This window comes from Aquarana catesbeiana, linkage group LG08 (genome assembly GCF_042186555.1).
Source record: "Aquarana catesbeiana isolate 2022-GZ linkage group LG08, ASM4218655v1, whole genome shotgun sequence".
NCBI classification, from domain to species: domain Eukaryota; kingdom Metazoa; phylum Chordata; class Amphibia; order Anura; family Ranidae; genus Aquarana; species Aquarana catesbeiana.
The window spans coordinates 43566452-43586919 of record NC_133331.1 but is presented as its reverse complement, the minus strand read 5'-3'; the positions used below and the strand labels follow the sequence as shown (position 1 = coordinate 43586919).

Below are 20468 nucleotides of genomic sequence, written 5' to 3'. Positions count from 1 at the left end.
CCCAAATCGCGGCCGCAAAATCGCGCGACTTTGAAGTCGCACAAGTGTGAAAGGGGCCTTAAGCAGAGCTCTAAAGCTGCATATTTTTCTAGGTCAGTGTCTCTAAAATTATTGAAACTTCTGGATCAATAGAACGTCCAGATAACTAGCCTCTCAAAAGGAAATGTATGCAGTGGCAGCCTTCATGATCTCTCGGTAAAAAGAATTATGTTGAAGGAAACCTGCAAGCCATACAAGTTTGGATTTGAACAGAAATATTCTTGTAGCAATGGATTTTTTTCTGGGCATATAGAAATGGTACCACAGAGTAAATTCATAAAACCATAAAGTTATACAAATCTTAAAATTGTATATAGCAACGTATCCAGTGTTCACAAAGTAAAGTTTACAAATCTTGTTTCAAATCAATGTGTTTCGAATGCTTTAAACATCCTCATTAGGAGTACATGTGAATAGTATCCGTAGAGGAAAACCCACAAGTGTAAATTCAAAAGTTATCAGTGATCACTGACTGTCCATTCATAACTGAGCATTGTAAACAATGTCTTCTCTCCATTAATTTTCAGTGCAGCTGAGGTTGCAGAGAAAGGGACTGGGGAATCTCTATCCTCAGTCCCTTTCCCTGTCTCAAAGGGCAGATGTCATGGGTCTATTTAGACCCCTGATATCTCACCAAAGCCCCCCCTACCCCCCAACAGGGTTGATAATAAATTTTTTCTATAATAAATTGTAATAACTATTTTTAAAAGTTAAGGAAAAAAAAAATGACACCGTCCACTCCCCCACAAAAAGAAAACATTGTGAAAAAAAAATACAAAAATTAAAATTGTAAAAAAGAATGAAAATTAAAAAAATAACTGACATAGTCCACGCGTCCTCAGTGCTGCCTATTAGTGCCGCTGTCACATGACATTAAAAAAAAAAAAAAAAGTACTGGTTATCGGTGAGTACTTGGAAAAAAAATATCAGTACGTGTACTCGGTCTTAAAGTGGTATCAGTGCAACCCTAGTATAAAGCTGTATAAATACAGCTGTTCTGTGAAGCTCTCAGAGGTTTGTTGGAGAACCTTGGTGAACAAACAGTATCATGAAGGCCAAGGAACACACCAGACAGGTCAGGGATAAAGTTGTGAAGAAGTTTAAAGCAGGTTTAAGTTATCATCATGGTTTGGGCCTGCTTTTCTTCAGCAGGGACAGTGAAGATGGTTAAAATTGAGGGGAAGATGGATGCAGCCAAATACAGGACCATTCTGGATGAAAACCTGTTGGAGTCTGCAAAAGACCTGAAACTGGGACGGAGATTTATCTTCCAACAAGACAATGATCCCAAACATACAGCAAAATCTACAAAGGAATGGTTCACAAATAAACGTATCCAGGTGTTAGAATGGCCAAGTCAAAGTCCAGACCTGAATCCAATCGAGAATCTGTGGAAAGAGCTGAAAACTGCTGTTCACAAATGCTCTCCATCCAACCTCACTGAGCTCGAGCTGTTTTGCAAGGAAGAATGGGCAAGAATTTCAGTCTCTCGATGTGCAAAACTGATAGAGACATACCCCAAGCGACTTGCAGCTGTAATCGCAGCAAAAGGTGGCTCTACAAAGTATTAACGCAAGGGGGCCAAATAATTTTGCACGCCCCACTTTTCATTTTTTTATTAGTTAAAAAAGTTTCAAAAATCCAAAAGATTTCGTTCCACTTCACAATTGTGTCCCACTTGTTGGTGATTCTTCACAAAAAATAAAAATTTTATATCTTTATGTTTGAAGCCTGAAATGTGGCAAAAGGTTGAAAAGTTCAAGGGGGCCGAATACTTTCGCAAGCCACTGTGTGTGTATGTGTGTGTGTATGTGTGTGTGTATATATATATATATATATTATACCCCCTTTGCCTCCCTTATCCTGCACATTTTAACCTTTTCATCTCCATCCTCCTATGTTAACCCCTTAACCTCATCCTCCCCCTCTGTGTATGACGTGTACATAAATGATGTACTGTAATTAAATCACCATTCTATTTGATTATGCTTTATGTCATTTTATTTATTTTCAAAAAATGTCTTTTTTTTTTTTTTTCCTCCTCATTTATATAGCGCAAAATAAAAAGTTCAGTAGTTTTGCTCTACCTCAAAAAAAAAAAAAAAAGAAATTAATTTGGGTACAGTGTTTCATGATGGAAGTAGTTATCAAACTATTGCAGGCCTGAAAACTGAAAAAAAATGCCCTGGTGATGAAGAGGTATATACAGGCTGGTACTCAAGTGGTTAAAGCCCCTTTCAGTAATCCTACTCATTCAACAGTTTTTGCTTTTAAAAATAAAAAAAGCCCCTTTTTACTTACCTGTCCCTCACCAGCACCCCTTCTGGTTATGAAAACTGGTGATTCAGTGCTGCTGCTGACCAACTTGTTGAAGCCCTTAACGGGGTGGCACAGTGGTAGCACTCTCGCCTAGCAGTAAGAAGGGTCACTGGTTCGAATCCCAACCACGACACTACCTGCCTGGAGTTTGCGTGTTCTCCCTGTGCCTGTGTGGGTTTCCTCCGGGTACTCCGGTTTCCTCCCACACTCCAAAGACATGCTGGTAGGTTAATTGGATCCTGTCTAAATTGTCCCTAGTATGTATGAATGTGAGTTATGGACCTTAGATTGTAAGCTCCTTGGGACTGATGTGAATGTACAATGTATATGTAAAGCGCTGCGTAAATTGACGGCGCTATATAAGTACCTGAAATAAATAAATAAATAAACCACGCTGCAGCTAGAGTTTTCAGAAAGTAAGAGGACCCCGCTGCCTGGTAGTAGGGACACTTCCCATAAGCTGGCCATTGATGGGGGAATGGGGGAACCTCCCTCTCTGCAGCGAGGAAGAGAAAACGCTCAGGACCTGATGCATTGCATGACTAAAGCGTTAGATGAGTAAAAGGGGCATTTAGATGGTTTTATTTTTACCTTCAGCTTGTTCAGGTTAAGATTTGACCGAAAAAATGGAAACTGGTTTCTATGCAGAGCTTCACCAGATTTTGCACTCTCCACTTTTGTCAATGTGTCTGAAATAGCTTCCAGTACACGCACGGTGTCGTCTGCAGCCGGGTCTGTATGAGAAGAGGAGCCGGCGCCATTTTCCTCCCCAGCCTCCTTGTCTGTGTGCCGATACTTCGCCAGCTTTGCGGCCGAATCTGCTGCTTTTTTCGACGGTGACATGTCCTCCGTGGGCAGGGGGTAACGAGGGACCCAAGGGTGGGTGTATATTTAACAATTTCAACCCCAGGATAGGGGGGATTCGGATGTTAGGCAAGCGGAGCTCCCGTTCCTCACTCCTTACACCATGCCGGTCCAGGCCACGCCCCCGAACTCTCCACTTTTAGTAGATCAACCCCAAGGTGTCTTCATATTCATGACTACTTCGAGTTATGTTGCCACCTTTAGATGAATGGACACTGGCCAAAAAAAAGGCAGATTTCCCCATCCAGGCATAGCCCCTCACAGTTGAGCTAAACCTCATTTTTTTGCTAGTGTCCCTAGTTTAAGGATGTGCCTGTGAATTCTCTATAAAGATTCTTTTCTGTGGGCATTAGTCCCCTGTTTTCATGGCTTGCTGCACAACCCTAATGGGGAAGTGAAAGGTTAGTTTCGATCTGACACCTATGGTCCTGGGGCCCAGAGGGATGGGACCAAGACCCCTTTTAGAAGAGTGGGCATGACCTGCAGGGTTGCTGTTCAGATCTGGATCCTGCAGGCAGCGATCTCTGGGGTACATGGAATCTGGTATATTGCTGTGTGGTGCTATATAGTACAGATCCAGGTCAGTGATCTTTTGGGGAGGTCGGTTCCCTATAGGCTCTGTTGAGAGCACCCACTGTGATGTGTGAAGATTGGGTCTCTGGAGCTATAAGCATGGAACCATGTGTGGTCATCTCCCATTTCCTACTGTGCTTTTGGGGCAACTGGTGTATTGTGTGTACTGCGGGGCGACACACTGCAATTGCTCTGCTCAAAAAGAGCAGACTGGGCTGTATCTCATGTGCGTGATATCATTGAGTGTGTCTACACATGTGCTGGTGCTATTTTGGGTTCTCCTGGGCAGTTGGACACCTGTGGAGGACTTTCCTGGCCTGGGTCATTGGTCCTGCGCAGCAGTTTTTCAGCGGCAATCGGCACCTACACTACTCAGCACCAGTCCCTTTTTAAGTATTGGGATTCTTTTCGGGATTGGGGTGGCTTGCCACATATGTATTTGGACTTAGCAGACACTCTTCTCGGCAGGATAGCTGCTCCCATTCCTGTGGTTATAAGCCTATTGACCTTCAGTAAGCCATGCATTACTTGGGCAGAGAGGTTGAGGGGGGAGGAAGGCCCTGTATATGAGGCAGGGAGTTTTCTCAGGAGGAGACTCGGGGGTCCACTGCTGTCTCAGACCAAATGGTGCAAACGATATTTGAATTTTCCAGAGTCGTCTTTTCCTGAAGTCACTGGATTGCAGTGGCGGCTGGTGCTTTAGCCGGGGGGGGGGAGCAGCAAGCCAACCACCCAAATAAACCCCCCCCCCCCGGTGGCATCAATCACACCACCCAACCCCACCCTTGGTGGGTGGTACATTCACGGTCATGCGGCAATGCAGAGAGATCACTCTGATGCCCCCATGATGCCGGCCATCTTCCCTTCTGGATCGCCCCGTACATCCTCCCCGGTACCGCCCAATATGATTGCTTCTCCTCTTGGCCAATCGCGCTCCTCCTGCTTCCTAGTTTGGCTGGTTGGAGAAGCAGGAAGACGATAGCAAATATTAATTCGCTATTGTCACACAACTGGGAGCCCACCCTTTTTTTGAAGCCAATTAAAGCGTCGGACTTTATTCACATGCTTCAAAAAGAAAAAAAAAAACAAAAACCCATAGGGGATTAGGGGGAGCTGCGCCCCGTATGGAGCGGCTGCCACTGCTGGATTTGGGTCTTGGCGACTACCACTACTGGATTTGGGTCCTGGCGACTACCTAGGAATCACAATGTTTTCCTGTGCATCTTCATTTTCAGGAATTAATATATGCTGATTGGGTTCACCCGAAGAAAGTGTTCTGTCCACCTAAGCAATGCGATTAGCTCAGCAGTACCCCATGGAGAAGGAATTCTACAAAAAAATTGGGTTCTCTGGCTTGTGACCTGGCCATTTCCTACATGAATAGACCCTGATGGTCCCGGTGGATGAAGTCCCTGTTTTTTAAAGTGTATCCTATAGTAAAAAAGTATAATTTATTAGTTTGCACTTTCTGGTTGTCAGAGGAGTGGAGGTTGCCCATCAACATCCTGGAACTTTAGCGGGTTCGGCTGGCTCTTCTACATTGGTCTGTCGACCTTAGGGGGCCTTCTCATCAGGGTGCACTCAGACAACGCCACAGTGATGGCACACATCAGCCATCATGTAGGGATAAGAAGTAACACTGCTGAGGAAAAAATGTATCTGATCTTGTCCTGGCCAGAATTTGACATTCCAGCCCTCTCCGTTATGCACATTCCCGTGGGGATAAAATTGGTAGGTGAAGTTTCTCAGCAATCAGTTGAATCTAGGCGAGTGGGCCCTTCACCCAGAGGTGTTTTCAGAAATGTATTTGTGGTGCGAGATGCGGTATGTTGATCTGTTGGTGTCTAGGTTCAACAACAAGTTGGACTGTGTATTTCCTGGACCGGGATCCTTCTGCAAGGCGTTCTTGTGATTCTGATCACACCTGCTTGGCCAAGAAGACTGTAGTATGCAGACATCATAAATCTCTTGTCATACAAGCAATGGGCCTTCTCAGGGCAAGAAGTAGAGTTCCAGAAAGGTGTACCATCGTACATTGAAGACTTCTTTTGCTTGTTGTAAGGCTCACAAGTTCCAACAGTATATTGTGGGCTTTTCTCCAGTCTGCTGTGCAGATGTCTCCAGTCTTAAAGAGTACTTCCACTTTTAGGAAAAAAAGATTCCCCTCTGGGTGATCTGTGTACATTACAAGGATTATAACAACCTTTGTTGCAGATTCCTACCTTTTTGTTATTCTGAAGAAATCCCTCTGTTTCTCTGTGTCCATGTGGGAAAATTAATATAATGGGAGTGTCTTACCAAAAATACATTTTTGTTGCAGGGGATGCATGAAATCTGACTTGTATCTTAGTGCAGACTTCTAGGAAAATCGGTGAGCCAATCACACAAGCAGGAAATTATGTTTCTGGGGTGTGTTCAGTACACATTCTGTTTACAGAACACCTCCAGGTAGCCAATTTGCATTGGATTTTCAGAAAATTAAAGCGACTGCAGATTTAAACAGAAAAGTAATTTTTAATAACATTCAATTACAATGTGACTTGTGCAATTTGTATACGCTATATTATTTTTTTCTTTTATTTGCAAATTTTTTGCCCCACGAAAATGAAGTTACCCTTAAAGTACCATTAGGTGCAGATTTCTGCTTTAGCTATTTGGTTTCAGAGACCTATCTTGTCTCAGGTGAATCGTTCTGCCGGTGCAGTCCCTCTGTCTCTGTGGAACTTTCATTTAGTGGTGATTGTGGTACAGACTTCTCCATTTGAACCTGTTATGTTTTTGGTTATTGGCTTTGGTCTGTTTTTGGGTTATTGGCTTTGTAGCCACCTTGCCCACTATTCATGTTCAGTGCTTTGGTAATGAATATGAAGATGCTCTGTGGCCTCTGATATAAAAATGAACAAATTAGGATGTTGGGTTTACCTGTAAAATCCTTTTCTTGGAGTACATCACAGGGATCCAACTCTTTGTGTTTGTCCTTACATTACTTGTTACAAAACTAAGGCTTAGCTGAGCTATAGGAGGGGTTATGCCTTATTTTTTGCCAGTGTGCACCCCCCCCCCCCAAAGGTAGCCCCATAAGTAATCAGAAATATGAAGATGCCTTGTGTCATATACTCAAAGAAAGGTAATTTTACTGCCCAGTAATACAGGAATTCAGGCTGGGGGTAACCCATACTTTACATGAGCTTGCCTTAATGATGGTTCTGTTGACAATACTGGCCTGCCTTTTGGGGCTGGTTGAAGATCTGGCACCAACTAGGGTGCAGAGAACGCTCCTGTCTATTACCCTATTGTATGCTCCTAAATCCATACTTTTATACTGGAAAAAGCCAGAGGCTCCTTCCCAATCATTTTTGGAAAGGCCTAATTAATAAAGTGCTGTCATTGTATAAGGCAGCGTACTTGAGATGGGGGTGCCTGAGAAAATTTTAAAAGGTATGGCAGTGCTGGTTGACTGACCACGTCCACTATTGGATGAGAGAAAAAAAAGGGTAACAGCGCTCTCTGCAGCGACAACCCAATCCATACACCAGGTCACCTCACAGGTGCCGAGGCTCGACGTATCCCAACACACTCCAATGCAACAATGGTAAGAAGCGCCGGCAAGACTGTAATTCTTGAAGTGTCCTTTCAGTGGTATATCAGAGTAACAATAATGCTGACACTATGTTTACCTTTATTGAATGATTCATCCTACCTCAGTGTTGTGTTTTGTATAAAGTCCCATTGCCCTTTCTACCCCCAATTTCCCCTTCTTTTCATATTATTAGGGATGGAGACCTGTGTACTGGATAGTCATGGCCTCATATAAAGTCCCAACAATTCTTTCTTTCTAAAATAATGCTGACATGTTTCGGCAATAGCCTTAGTCGCTACTAAAAGTAAATGGACAAATGAATATAATCATTAATGTTCATTTTTAATTTTCTTTTTGTGAGAATCCTTTACTGGCAATGACTACCTGAAGTCTGGAACCCATGGACATTACCAAAGACTGGGTTTCCTCCCAGTGGCGTTGCTAGGGGGGTGCGATCCGCACCTGGTGTGCCACCCGCTACAGGGGTGACACCATCCTGAGGGTGAGGAAAGCCCTGGCTGATTTGGAAGTTTTTTTTTTTGCTTTCAGCTGGACACCCACCTCCAGCGCCGCAACCACGGGTGTTCTCCTTCTCCTCTGTCTCTCACTACAGAGCTGCTGTCCATTCTCCACCCGGGCAGCGGGGCTGCACGCTGTGCTTTCCTCTCCAGCTGCCGCCCAGGTATTCCATGTATCTGAGCCACCCGAGCTAGTGCATTAACGGGCGGGGGGGAGGGGGTGTCAGCTTGCGATGAGGGGGGATGTCCTCCGTGATGTTGTGACAGGTGGGGGGGCTCTACTACTGATAAAGGGTGTAGTTTGTCCTGGGGGGGCTGTACAGATGGAGGGGGGTAGTTTGTCATAGGGGAGGGGTCTGTACTAATGGAGGGGGGTGCTTTGTCCTGGGGGAGGGGTCTGTACTAATGGAGGAGGGGGTGGTTTGTACTGAGGGGGGTCTGTACTGATGGAGGAGGTTTATACTTAGTAGGGGATCTATACTGAGGGAGGAGGGTCTGTACTGAGGGGGGGGACTATACTTTGTGGAGGGAGGGTCTGTACTGAGGGGGGGACTATACTTGGAAGGAGGTCTGTACTGAAGGAGGTGGGGTCTGTATTGAGGGGTGACTATAGTTGGGGGAGCGGGGGTGACACCATGTTTTACCGCACCGGGTGACACCAACCCTAGTGATGCCACTGTTTCCTCCTTTCTGGCTCTAACTGCAGCTGTCTTCAGTTCTTTGTGGGTCTTTCTGCCTTTAGTTTTGCCTTCAACAAGTGAAATGCATGCTCAATTAGGTTGAGATCAGGTGATTGACTCTGCCATTGCAGAATATTCCACTTCTTTTCCTTCAAAAGCTTCTGGGTTGTTTTTGCAGTGTTTTGGATCATTGTCCATCTGTACTGTGAAGCACCGTCCAATCAACTGGGCTGACAGTATATCTCTAAACACTGCAGAATTTATTCGGCTGCTTCTGTCTTCTGTCACATCATCAATAAACACCAATGACCCTGTCCCACTGGAAGCCATGCATGCCCATGCCATCACACTGCCTCCACCATGTTTTACAGATGACGTTGTGTGCTTTGGATCATGAGCCGTTCCAAGCCTTCCTCACACTTTTTTCTTTCTGTCATTCTGGTACAGATTAATTTTAGTTTCATCTGTCCAAAGAATGCTTTTCCAGAACTGGCCTGGCTTTTTTAGATGTTTTTTGGCAAATCCTAATCTGGCTTTTGTATTCTTCAGGCTTATGAATGGTTTGCACCTTGTGGTGAACCCTCTCTATTTGCTCTTGTGTAGTCTTCTCTTGATTGTAGACTTTGACAATGATACACCCACCTCCTGGAGAGTGTCCTTAGCTTGTCTGGATGTTGTGAATGGGTTTTTCTTTACCATAGAGAGGATCCTGCGATCATCCACCACTATTGTTGTCTTCAGTGGACATCCAGGCCTTTTTTATGTTGCTGAGCTCACCAGTGCGTCATTCTTTAATCAGAATGTACCAAACTGTTGATTTGGCCACTCCTAATGTTGCTGCTATCTCTCCGATGGATTTGTTTCATTTTTTTGAAGCCTTACAATGGCCTGTTTCACTTGCATGGACAGCTCCTTTGATCGCATGATGTAGGTTCACAGCAATAGAATCCAAAGGCCAAAACCACACTTAGAATCATCTCCAGACTTTTTACCTGCTTAATAACGAAATAACGAAGGAGTAGCCCACACGTGCCGATGAACATTTTTTGATTCAATTGTCCCATTACTTTTGGTCCCTTAAAAAAGGGGGATGGCTATTCTTATAGCTGTAATTCCTAAACCCTTCCTCTGATTTGGATGTACATACCCTCAAATTAAACCCGAGAGTGTGAACTTTCAGCCCATATCCATTATATAACTATAGCTTGAATGTGTTTTGGTAAATACCTGAAAAAAATCTGAAATTTTGTGCCTGTGTCCAATTATATATGAACCTAATTGTACGTTTCCAGCCAAGGGTACCTTGAGGCCTTTAGTGTTGCGACCCTATAGTAAAAATCCTTTCTACTGTACAGTGGACTCGCCATATCTTTGCTTAGTCCACTGCAGGCATTTTGCAACGATAGAGGATAGGGGGAATGGTGGGTTTTCTACCTCGTATTTAGATGATTATGTATAGTTAGGATTCTGGTCCAGGAGACTAGTGTATGTATGTTTTATTGTACTATCCTTTTTTGGTTTGGTGGTTTGAAAACAAACAGAATTTTCCAAAAAGAAAAGGAATTTTAGATAATCCAAAAATGCTAATTTTTAGACTATGGCTTAAAATTAGTACTTTCTGAAAACATGCTGTAATAACTTCCTTAATGAGGACACTATTTTGTTTTCTTAGGATACCCCATGTGCTGAGCAAGTTAAAGAACTGGTTCTGAGCCAATGTGAGAACACCTGCGATCAGAGCATAGTCGAACAGTTGGATAAAGTTTTTAATGACAACAGCAAACCTGTAGGCCTTCTCCTCAGCGAGAGATTCATTAATGTTCCTGCACAGATTGCTCTGCCCATGCACCAGCAGCTCCAGTAAGTCTAATTTCCAGCTTTTTTTTTTTCTCATTTTCCTTCAGTCACCATCAAAGATGTTATTTAAATGTAAATGTGTTGAAGTGCAAAGACTAAAAACTGTAACAATGTGACAATGAATTTGATATGATTAGTAGAGGCAGGATATGTTCTGTCTTTGTTTTCCTATGAAAAGTAGAACTGTAATTGTTTCTCATATGTTTGGAGCACAAAAACCACAGTGCTTCTTGTTAAGATTCATTTATAATCTGTACAGCTTTCAAATTGGGAAAATGCTGTTTTAATGAATTTTGTACTGAAACTGTTTCTGCTTCGCTGTCACAAGTAAAAAATGATTGTGTACAATTCAGAGAGCCTCTGTGCTGAGGAGAACTGCCTGTACGCTGATCATCAGACAGGCTAGGTAATCTTAGATCTCATTTACTGATGTCTATGGGGGGGAACACCCTTCCCATTCAGTATTTGCTTGTCCTCAAATGGATAGGATGGTAAAGTTTAAAGCCCATCTCTGGACAAAATCTAAAGTACCCCCATCCCTCCATGTTCCTACCCCCTGTGTGTGTTTTGTCCCCCGAGCTCTACAAACTCTTCCTCCATGTTGCAGTGTCCTCCTCTCTCTTGGCTAGCACACCCAATGGCTTAGACTTGCTCATGGAAGGTATCGGCCATCCCCAGTGCATGGGTCCAGCTATAGATGGAGATTAATTGTGATGTGTCACAAAATCAGGGATCCCAGGGCATACTTTGAACCAGGCCTGCAGCGTCTAACGCAAAGACCTAGGAAGCAAAAGAGCTAGAGTAAGAAACCACAGTTCAAGGCTGTAGCTTATCCCCTATACTTGGACGTGATATCCAAGAAGCATCACTGAGAATGCTGTCATAGTGTAGACCCCTTGTGATGCATGTAAATGTGAACCCTTAAAGTGGTTGTAAACCCGATTCATGAAATCTGACCTGACACATATATCTGCAGTGTATCTCTCTCTTATCTCTTATCTCTCTCCAAAGCCCTAAGTCCCACTGCTGCTCAGTTCTTCTGTTATCAGCATGATAACTTCTCTTATGTTCTCCAACACAGGAGATGAAAGCAGCTGGAAATTTGTGTTAGGGAGGGAGCTTAGAGACAGGTAAGCAGAGAGCTTGTCTATTCACAGCACAGCTCTGCAAGTTTCTTCGTTCCTCTGCTTATGTGGAGGGGGTGTGTGCCTTTCCTCTAATCAACTCTCGCACAGTTTATGTCAAAACTCCCCTCCCACTACTGAAACAGGAAGACAGATTTCTAACAGGATATGCACTTTCTAAAGAATATAGAAAGCTGAAGACAGCAGATATACAAGTAAAACTTATGTAGGAGGATTTGTTTAATCTATGTGTATGATCTGCGGCTGTTCACTTCAAAGTATATATATGTGTGTATGTATATATGTGTGTATGTATGTATATATGTGTGTGTGTGTGTATGTATGTATGTATGTATGTGTGTGTGTGTGTGTGTGTATGTATGTATATATATATATATATATATATATGTGTATGTGTATATATATATATATATGTGTATGTGTATATATATATATATATGTGTATGTGTATATATATATATATATGTGTGTGTGTGTGTGTGTGTGTGTGTGTGTGTGTGTGTGTGTGTGTGTGTGTGTGTGTGTGTGTGTGTATATATATATATATATATATATATATATATATATATATATATATATATATATATTACATCATGGGACACAGAGCCATAGTATTAACTATATGGGTATATAGGCACCTTCAGGTAATGGACACTGGCACACCCAAAACAGGAAGTTCACTCCCTATATAACCCCTCCTCTTACCAGACGTACCTCAGTTTTTTCGCCAGTGTCTAAGGTGTTGGTCATGAGTGAAGATGTGCTCTGAAGAGCTCTGCTGGAGGGATTCTTTACTGGATTTAAATAGCCTCCACAGACCGGATCCATCCAAAGTGTCACTGAGGCCAAAGTGGATGGTACCCGGGCCTCGTATAGGAAGAACGAGGTTTTGCCTGTAACGCCTCTCCTTGCAGGGCTGGACCCCGGGACCCAGTGCTTTGGTCATGCTCACATTAACTAATGTTTTTCCTGGCGGGGTGCTATACAGGTCCAAGGGAGTGGAACCCCGATAAAAAGGGACCCGGTCCTTGAAGGTTTGCTAAACGCAGCCCGCTGTGATGGGTGAAGTTTGGATCTGTCTGTGGCGAGGAATAAGGTAAGGGAAGAAGCCTGGGAACTGTAAAAAGTCCACCTGTGGTTTTTCTTCCTTGGGTAAAATGTTGTCATGCCTTAAATCTCCACTAGAGGGAGTAAATGCACATACCTTTGTTCGTTGTCTCTCACTTCAGCTCAGTGTCACAGCATTTGTGTGACACTGAGGGGCTACTCCAAAGCATCCTGCCAATGTTGAGGGCATGTGGCCTGGTATGGTTCAGGAGGGGGGTCGCTCTCTCGTCCCCCTTCCTTTTTTCCTGCAGCCTGCCAGGTTGCGTGCTCGGATAAAGGCCTGTTATTGGAGGGGGGGCCTACGCAAAATTTTTTTTTTTTTCTTTTGGTTCGGGGTTCCCCTTAATATTTATACCAGACCCAAAGGGCCTGGTAATGGGGGGGGGGGGGGCGCGGACACCCATGCCATCTTTATTTCAATTACTTTTATCTATATTGCCGAGACCCGACAATTCATTACAGCCGCGATCAGTTTTAAATGACAATTTTTCTTTTTAGAAGTGTCATTTTGTGCAGGGATTGTTCTAAACATGGGAAAAATGCGCCACTTTACAGGCATACTATAGACACCCCCCAGGTACGATATTTAAAGGAATATTTCATTTTTATTGTTTCACTTTAAGCATTATTAAAATCACTGCTCCCGAAAAAACGGCCATTTTTAAAACTTTTTTTGCATTGATGGGCAGGACCCGGGTCCCCAAACACTTTTTATGGCAATAATTTGCATATAAGCCTTTAAAATGAGCACTTTTGATTTTTCATGTTCGTGTCCCATAGACTTTTACGGTGTTCTTCCGTATTTTTTGCCTGTTCGCAAGTTTTGGAGCGAACCAAATTGAATTTTGCTGTTTGCCTGGAGTTCAGCTTTAAGCTTTTAAACAAAAACCTTTAAAAATTGAATGCATCATAAAAAGTCGGAAAATTATATTCTTCACCTGCCCTCTTCAACTATACAATAATACCAAAGCAATAACAGTATAAAATTACAAAAAAAAAACTGTGTAAATGCATTTTCCATAAGATGATACATGGTGCTCGGGCTTTCCTTGTTAACCTGCCATGAACTATGAATTCCATTATTAATTCCGGCACAGAGTGGCGTTTGGGTCTGGCGGCTGTAAATTGTTAATTGCGGAGAAGTGGGTGTCGCGCAGGAGAAGGGTCACCCCTAGATATGGAGAAATTACTGGTTTTCGCACTGACACGACTGCAGTAAATCTAGTTAAGATTGCAGCACAAATGAAGTAGCGAGCCTCCGGGTCAGACTAGCAGTAATGGCTGTAAATGGCGCTGCGCGCTATAAGCAGATCCCGGTATAAATGAGCTGGCTCCGGGCCTGTAATTTAATAGTAAATTGTCAGCGATATGTTGTGTTTCTGTTTACACAGCACACTTCTCATTTAACCAACGCTCATTTGCATAACGTTTATTGTTATTGCCAAATTTTAGGAAGAATTTATTCCTCCACATTGAGAAGTTATAAATCACTCATTGGACTCTCTTTTATATTACATCTCAGGATTGAGGTGGAATTTATGACCTAATTAGAGCTTGGTCATCTGCAAAGAGCTGCTGGAGACCATGGCAGCTATGAGATCGGTCCAGTATTTAAAGCTGAACTCCGGACAGATCTAAAATGCACACATTCATGCAAGAATACTGTTTCTTAAAGCGGAACGAAACTGCCGAATGAGCTTTTTCTTCCTCTCCCCTTTACTGCGCCGCCATCTTTTAAAACTAAGGCATGTGCGTATATGTGCTACTGGTGTCTTCCAGGTATCCAAGACCAGGCAGAGGCCAGTGGTGCATATGCCCACGTGTAAGGGGAGGATTTCTGTACGTTGCGTCTTGCAGGTTGCCACTATACTACCTGGCAGCAGTTGCACAAATCTGCCACGCATGCGCCGCACAGTGGCCACTTAGTAACACACTGCCTCCTGGGATAGCTGTGATGTAGCTATTCCAGGAGGCAGTGGGTCCCGGCCGTGGCTGGAAACCCAAAAGTGCCACTTTATGGCACAAAAATAAATACATATAATACTGTAAAAAAATATAATAAAAAATTTGCGATTTTTTTTTTTTTTTTTTTTTTTTTTTTATGCAGAAGGGTTCAATTAAAAAATCATTTTGTTAGCGTTTAGCTCTGTTTTAATATATATATATATATATTTTTTTTTAAATACACAAGGTATAAGTGCCTAGTTTGACTTGATATGTATAACTCTTTTGCATGCCCCTATACAGCAGAGTTCACGGAACATGCTGATAAGAGGAGATAGAGAGCAAAGTGTGCTCAACAGGCTTCTGCTTCTCTTTTCACTGTCCAGTCACAAGCTGGGGTAGTAACAAGACCTGCAAGTGTTGCATAAAGTGATAATAAAGTCTCATGTTTTTTTTTTTTTTCTTGTTTTATTATTTTTAACAAAAAAAAAGTTATACTTGCCTCGTCTGTGCAGTGGTTTTCCACAGGGCAGCCCCGGATCCTCCTCTTCTCGGGTCGCTCTTTGGTGCTCCTGGCCCCTCCCTCCTGTTGAGTGTCCCCACAGCAAGCAGCTTGCAATGGGGGCACCCGAGCCGAGTTGCAGCTCCCTGTGTCCATTCAGACACGGAGCCTCGGCCCTGCCTCTCTCTCCCTCTCGGCTCACTGATTGACAACGGCAGGAGCCAATGGCACTTCGCTGCTGTCTCAGCCAATGAGGAGGGAGAGTCCCAGACAGCCGAGTCTTTCGTGCAACATTGCTGGATGATCTCCAGTAAGTATTAGGGGGGCTTCTGCACACAGAATGATGCATTAAGATGAAAAAAAACTTCTGCCTTTACAACCACTTTAACTGCAGCAGAGAAAATCAGGTCTTCTGCCCTGCTAGACAGGGCTGTGTTGAGTGGCAGAGTTGTGTGAATCCCAGGACTGGATAGACAGAAACGCAAATCGTTTTGACAGGTAAGTATATAAGTATTCCATCTGTATTTAGATTTTTGCCTGAAATTCAGGTTTAAAGTGATACTAAATACACGCTGTTTAGCTTACACTGTCCCTTCACTTTCTGTGTAGGGATGATGGCACTAATTATTTTAATAATGAAAAAAAAAAAATCTAAGTACCTTTTTTCTAATCTACATACAGCTGTCACATGACCCAGATCTTTCCCAGCCTGTCTGTAGGGAAACAGCAGGAGTAGCTTCTAGGCCTCTGCTGCTGGTCACATGTTCAAAAAAATCTGCCTTTGGAATACAGAGTAAAAATAAATAAGTATCCAATTTAAATTATCATACAAATATATATTTGAAATCAAATCTTTATTATTTTTTTGGCAAGAAAATGGTGTGGGCGGATTTCTGTCAGTCACAGGCTGTGTCACGCCCCTCCAGCCTGTGTCTTAAAGTAAGAGGGAGGTGAAGCCTCCATTAATCTACATGTAATATCCCTCCCCCATTGTGTTTAGCTGGTTAGTGGGCATGGTGGGGGAGGAAGGGAGTGGACAGTCATTTACCACTGTGTATATGCCCACATGTGTGGCTTTATAGTCACATGGGCTGCTCAGATGTGATGGGGTAGAACTGCTTAGCATAGAAACTCACTGAAAACTGAGCATGTGCAGAGTTGCCACCACATCTGCTGAATTGGGGACATGAACAGAAGGTGCAGATAGAAAGCATCATGATCAACCAGTTTTTTTTGCAGAAAACGAATCCCATCGTGACTAAGTATGAACAGTATGTAATACATCATTTGAGTTTTTTTTATGATGTGGGTGTAGTGATATTTTAAGACTGATTTTTTTTTTTTTTTTGGCATAAGTCTAGTTGTGACTGCTTCTCAATAAGGTCTGAGGTCTGATGCACACAGGGCATTTTTTTTTTAAATGCTGCTGTTATGGGCGTCTGGCGTTGGTTTTTTTTTTTTTTTTTTTTTTTTAGTGTGCCTTTTAAAACGCTCCTGCATGTTATCCTATGTGTCCGTGTACACATAGGGGTTTAGAGGCTGGTAAAAAAACAAATTGCCAGTGTGTCTCAGGGGCAGCAGCATTTTGGCAGGAGACACACTTGATGTGTAGAAACGCAGCTAAACGCGCATTAACGCTAGGTGTCTGAAGAGCTTGAGCGTTCACTTATTTCAGTGGGCAGAATACATTTTTTAGTAAGTAGGTTATATGGTTTACAATGGCATAGTTTGCACCAGTGAGGTCAGTTCCAGAAAAAAAAAATAGTAGAAATGCTGCATTTTTCCTGCACTGGAACGTGGTGGAATGCATCAAAATCGCACTGGACCCCCCCACCCCCCGTACAGTCAAAAAAATAATAATAAAAATGCCATAAATCTTTCCCCTATTTTGTAGACGCTATAACTTTTGCGCAAACCAATTATTATACGCTTACTGCGATTTTTTTTTTTTTTTTTTTTTTTTTTTTTTATTTTATTTATTTTACCAGAAATATGTAGAAGAATACATATTGGCCTAAACTGATGAAGAAATTAAAAAAAAATTGGGGATATTTATTTATTATAGCAAAAAATAAAATTTTTTTTTTTTCCCCAAAATTATGTTTTTTTTGTTTTTTTTGTTTATAGCGCAAAAAATAAAAACCGCAGAGTTGATCAAATGCCACAAAAAGAAAGCTCTATTTGTGGGTAAAAAAAGACATCAATTTTGTTTGGGTAAAGCGTCGCACGACCGCACAATTTTCAGTTAAAGCGACGCAGTGCCGTATAGCATTAAAGGGGGAAAATCTTCCGGGGATGAAGTGGTTAATTTTGATACTAATCTCTGGTTAAAAAAAAAAAAAATTCTATTCAAGTCTGTATTCTTACCTCAAAAAGTACCTTGCTCAAAGCCATCATTAAATCTCATTATATATATATATATATATATATATATATATATATATATATATATATATATATATATATATATATATATATATATATATATAGTTTTCCATGTGAGTGGGGAAAAGGAGAAGTTTGGTAGCTCACTGGGAAAGTTACAATAAGGCAGAAAAACACAGTAAGGAATAATTCAATGAAAAGCAGATTACGGGACTATTGGGCTGCATTCACACATGATCGCAGGTAGAATCGATTCCGCCCAACGATTTCAAATGGCTGCAAAACGTGGGACGTGTTTTCGATGTCCTTACTTCTAATGGCATCGCAATCGCAGCACTTGTTTTGCTCAAAAAGGAACATGAGCTGCTTTTGGGTGACAGTGTCACAATTTGCAAGCGCTTCCCTTGTTTTGCAGCCATTCGTGAATGCGGCGATTCCGCCCATGATCTTGTGTGAATGAATGTAGCCTTAAGCAGTGGATGTGTATGGATTATTTTTTGAAGAATGAAGAATATCATTTAGTGTCATTTTAACTGTTCCCCCTTGTACTTCCAAACAGGAAAGAGCTTGCAGAAGCCCAGCGAACCAACAAGCCATGCGGCAAATGCTATTACTATCTCATTATCAGCAAAACTTTAATGGAACCGGAGAAATCCATTGTCAGTGGAGGACCTCAGGGCAAGGAGGAGATGATGTTTGCAAACGCTGAAGATGAGTTTTTTTATGAGGTAAGTTCTGGTTTGGTTCCATCCACCTTATGGACTTTTTCCAAGAACATCGGTTGCTCTTTGACTTTCTACAGTGCCCTATTGGTTATGAAAGTAAAGGGCAACTTCATTGTCCGGTAAGTGGTCAGCTTTAGGCCACCAGGCTGCATTACTGAAATATAGCTCTTGGGTAAGCTGCCTATTTAATGGGTTTTGAAACTCAAGAACAAAAATGTAATATTATTATTATACAGGATATATATAGCGCCAACAGTTTATGCAGCACATTACAATTATAAGAGGGAGACAATACAATAAAATACAAGAGGATTAAGAGCTCAGAAGAGCTTACAATCTAATAGGGTGGGGCAGGTGGTACAAAAGGTTGTAACTGTGGGGAATGAACTGATGGAAGTAGTTAAAGATTAGTTGGAGTGTGAAGCTTTGTTGCAGAGATGAGTTTTCAGGGATTGCCTGAAGGCAGCTAGTAGGAGATAACCAGACAGGTTGAGGTAGAGAGTTCCAGAGGATGGGAGAGGCTCTGGAGACGAGTATGGGAGGAGGAGACGAGCGAGCCTGAGAGTAGGAGGTCTTGAGAGGAGCGTAGAGGACAGCTTGGGTGATATTTGGAGATGAGATTGGTGATGTAGCTCGGGGCAGAGTTGTGAATGGCTTTGTATGTTGTGGTTAGTACTTTGAATTTAATTAGCTGGGTGATCCCGAGCCAGTGGAGGGATTGGCAGAGAGGGGTGGCAGACACTGAGTGGTTGGGAAGGTAAAAGGCAGCAGCATTCATGATAGACTGAAGAGGGGAGGAGCCTATGGAGAGGTAGGCCACTGAGAAGGGAGTTGCAATAGTCAAGGCGAGAGATAACAAGGGAGTGAATGAGGAGCTTGGTGGTCTCATTAGTTTAAAAAGGCGCATATTTTAGAGATGTTATGGAGGTGAATTCTTCCAGCCTTTGACGATTGGATATGGGGCTTGAAAGGACAAGTCCGAGTCTAGGATTACACCTAGTACCCTGGCATGAGGGGAGGGATTGATGGTTGCATTATTGATAGAAAAGTCATGAAGGGGGGGGGGGGGGTATATTATCAACTCTGTTTTAGAGAGATTTAGTTTATGGTAGTGGTCCGACATCCATGCTGATATGTATGTTAGTAATGCAAGAGGAGACTGAAGGAGTGAGGTGAGGAGTAGACAGATAGATTTGGGTGTCGTCGGCGTATAGATGGTATTGGAAGCCGTGGGCGGTTATCAAGTGACCAAGGGAGAAGGTGTAGATAGAGAAGAGAAGGGGTCCAAAGAACAGAGCCTTGGGGGACCCCCACAGAAAGGGGCAATAGGTAACACTGAAGGAGCTCTGTGATGGGTAGGAGGAGAACCAGGATAGAGCAGAATCTTGGGGGTCATAGTATTGGTGTTTATTGAGCGGGTGGTCAACAGTATTAAAGGCCGCAGAGAGGTCAAGCAGTAGGAGTATGCAGTAGTGGCCATTGGTTTTATTAAGTTAGTAAACCGTTAGTGAGTTATGCCGCGTACACACGAGCGGACTTTCTATCCTACTTGGTCCGGCACACTTTCCGACGGACTTTGTCCGCCAGGTGCGCCGGACTTTAAAACGGACGGACTTGCCCACACACGCCGGGACTTTCCGGCGGGCTAAGTCCGCCCGTCTTTCCGACGGACTTTCGCCGGAGTTCCGGCGGACTTTCAGAATGAACGGACTTGCCCACACACGGACAAGTCCGTTCATTTTGAACGTGACTCAGGTGCGACGGGACTAGAAAAGGATGTCAATCTTGCCGCTTTTATCGGCGAGATTGACACCTTACTAGCCCCGTCGCGGGGCATACCAGGCCCTTAGGTCTGGTATGGATTATAAAGGGGAACCCCGCTACGCCGAAAAGACGGCGTGGGGTCCCCCTAAAATCCATACCAGACCCCGATCCGAGCACGCAGCCTGGCCGGTCAGGAAAGGGGGTGGGGACGAGCGAGCGCCCCCCCCCCCTCCTGAACCGTACCAGGCCGCATGCCCTCAACATGGGGGTGGGTGCTTTGGGGGAGGGGGGCGCCCTGCGCCCCCCCCCCCCCCCCAAAGCACCTTGTCCCCATGTTGATGAGGACAAGGGCCTCTTCCCGACAACCCTGGCCGTTGGTTGTCGGGGTCTGCGGGCGGGGGCTTATCGGAATCTGGGAGCCCCCTTTAATAAGGGGGCCCCCAGATCCCGGCCCCCCACCCTATGT

The 20468-nt window shown here is 43.3% G+C and overlaps 1 protein-coding gene across 1 annotated transcript in view; it reads left to right on the top strand.

The window, feature by feature from the left end:
* BCCIP (BRCA2 and CDKN1A interacting protein) overlaps positions 1-20468 on the top strand; it is a 37670-nt gene that overhangs the window by 9649 nt on the left and 7553 nt on the right. The window contains exons 5-6 of the mRNA XM_073595751.1: positions 10246-10433; positions 18073-18241. Coding sequence (XP_073451852.1) covers positions 10246-10433; positions 18073-18241 — 357 coding nt within the window. The remainder of the gene's footprint in view (positions 1-10245; positions 10434-18072; positions 18242-20468) is intronic.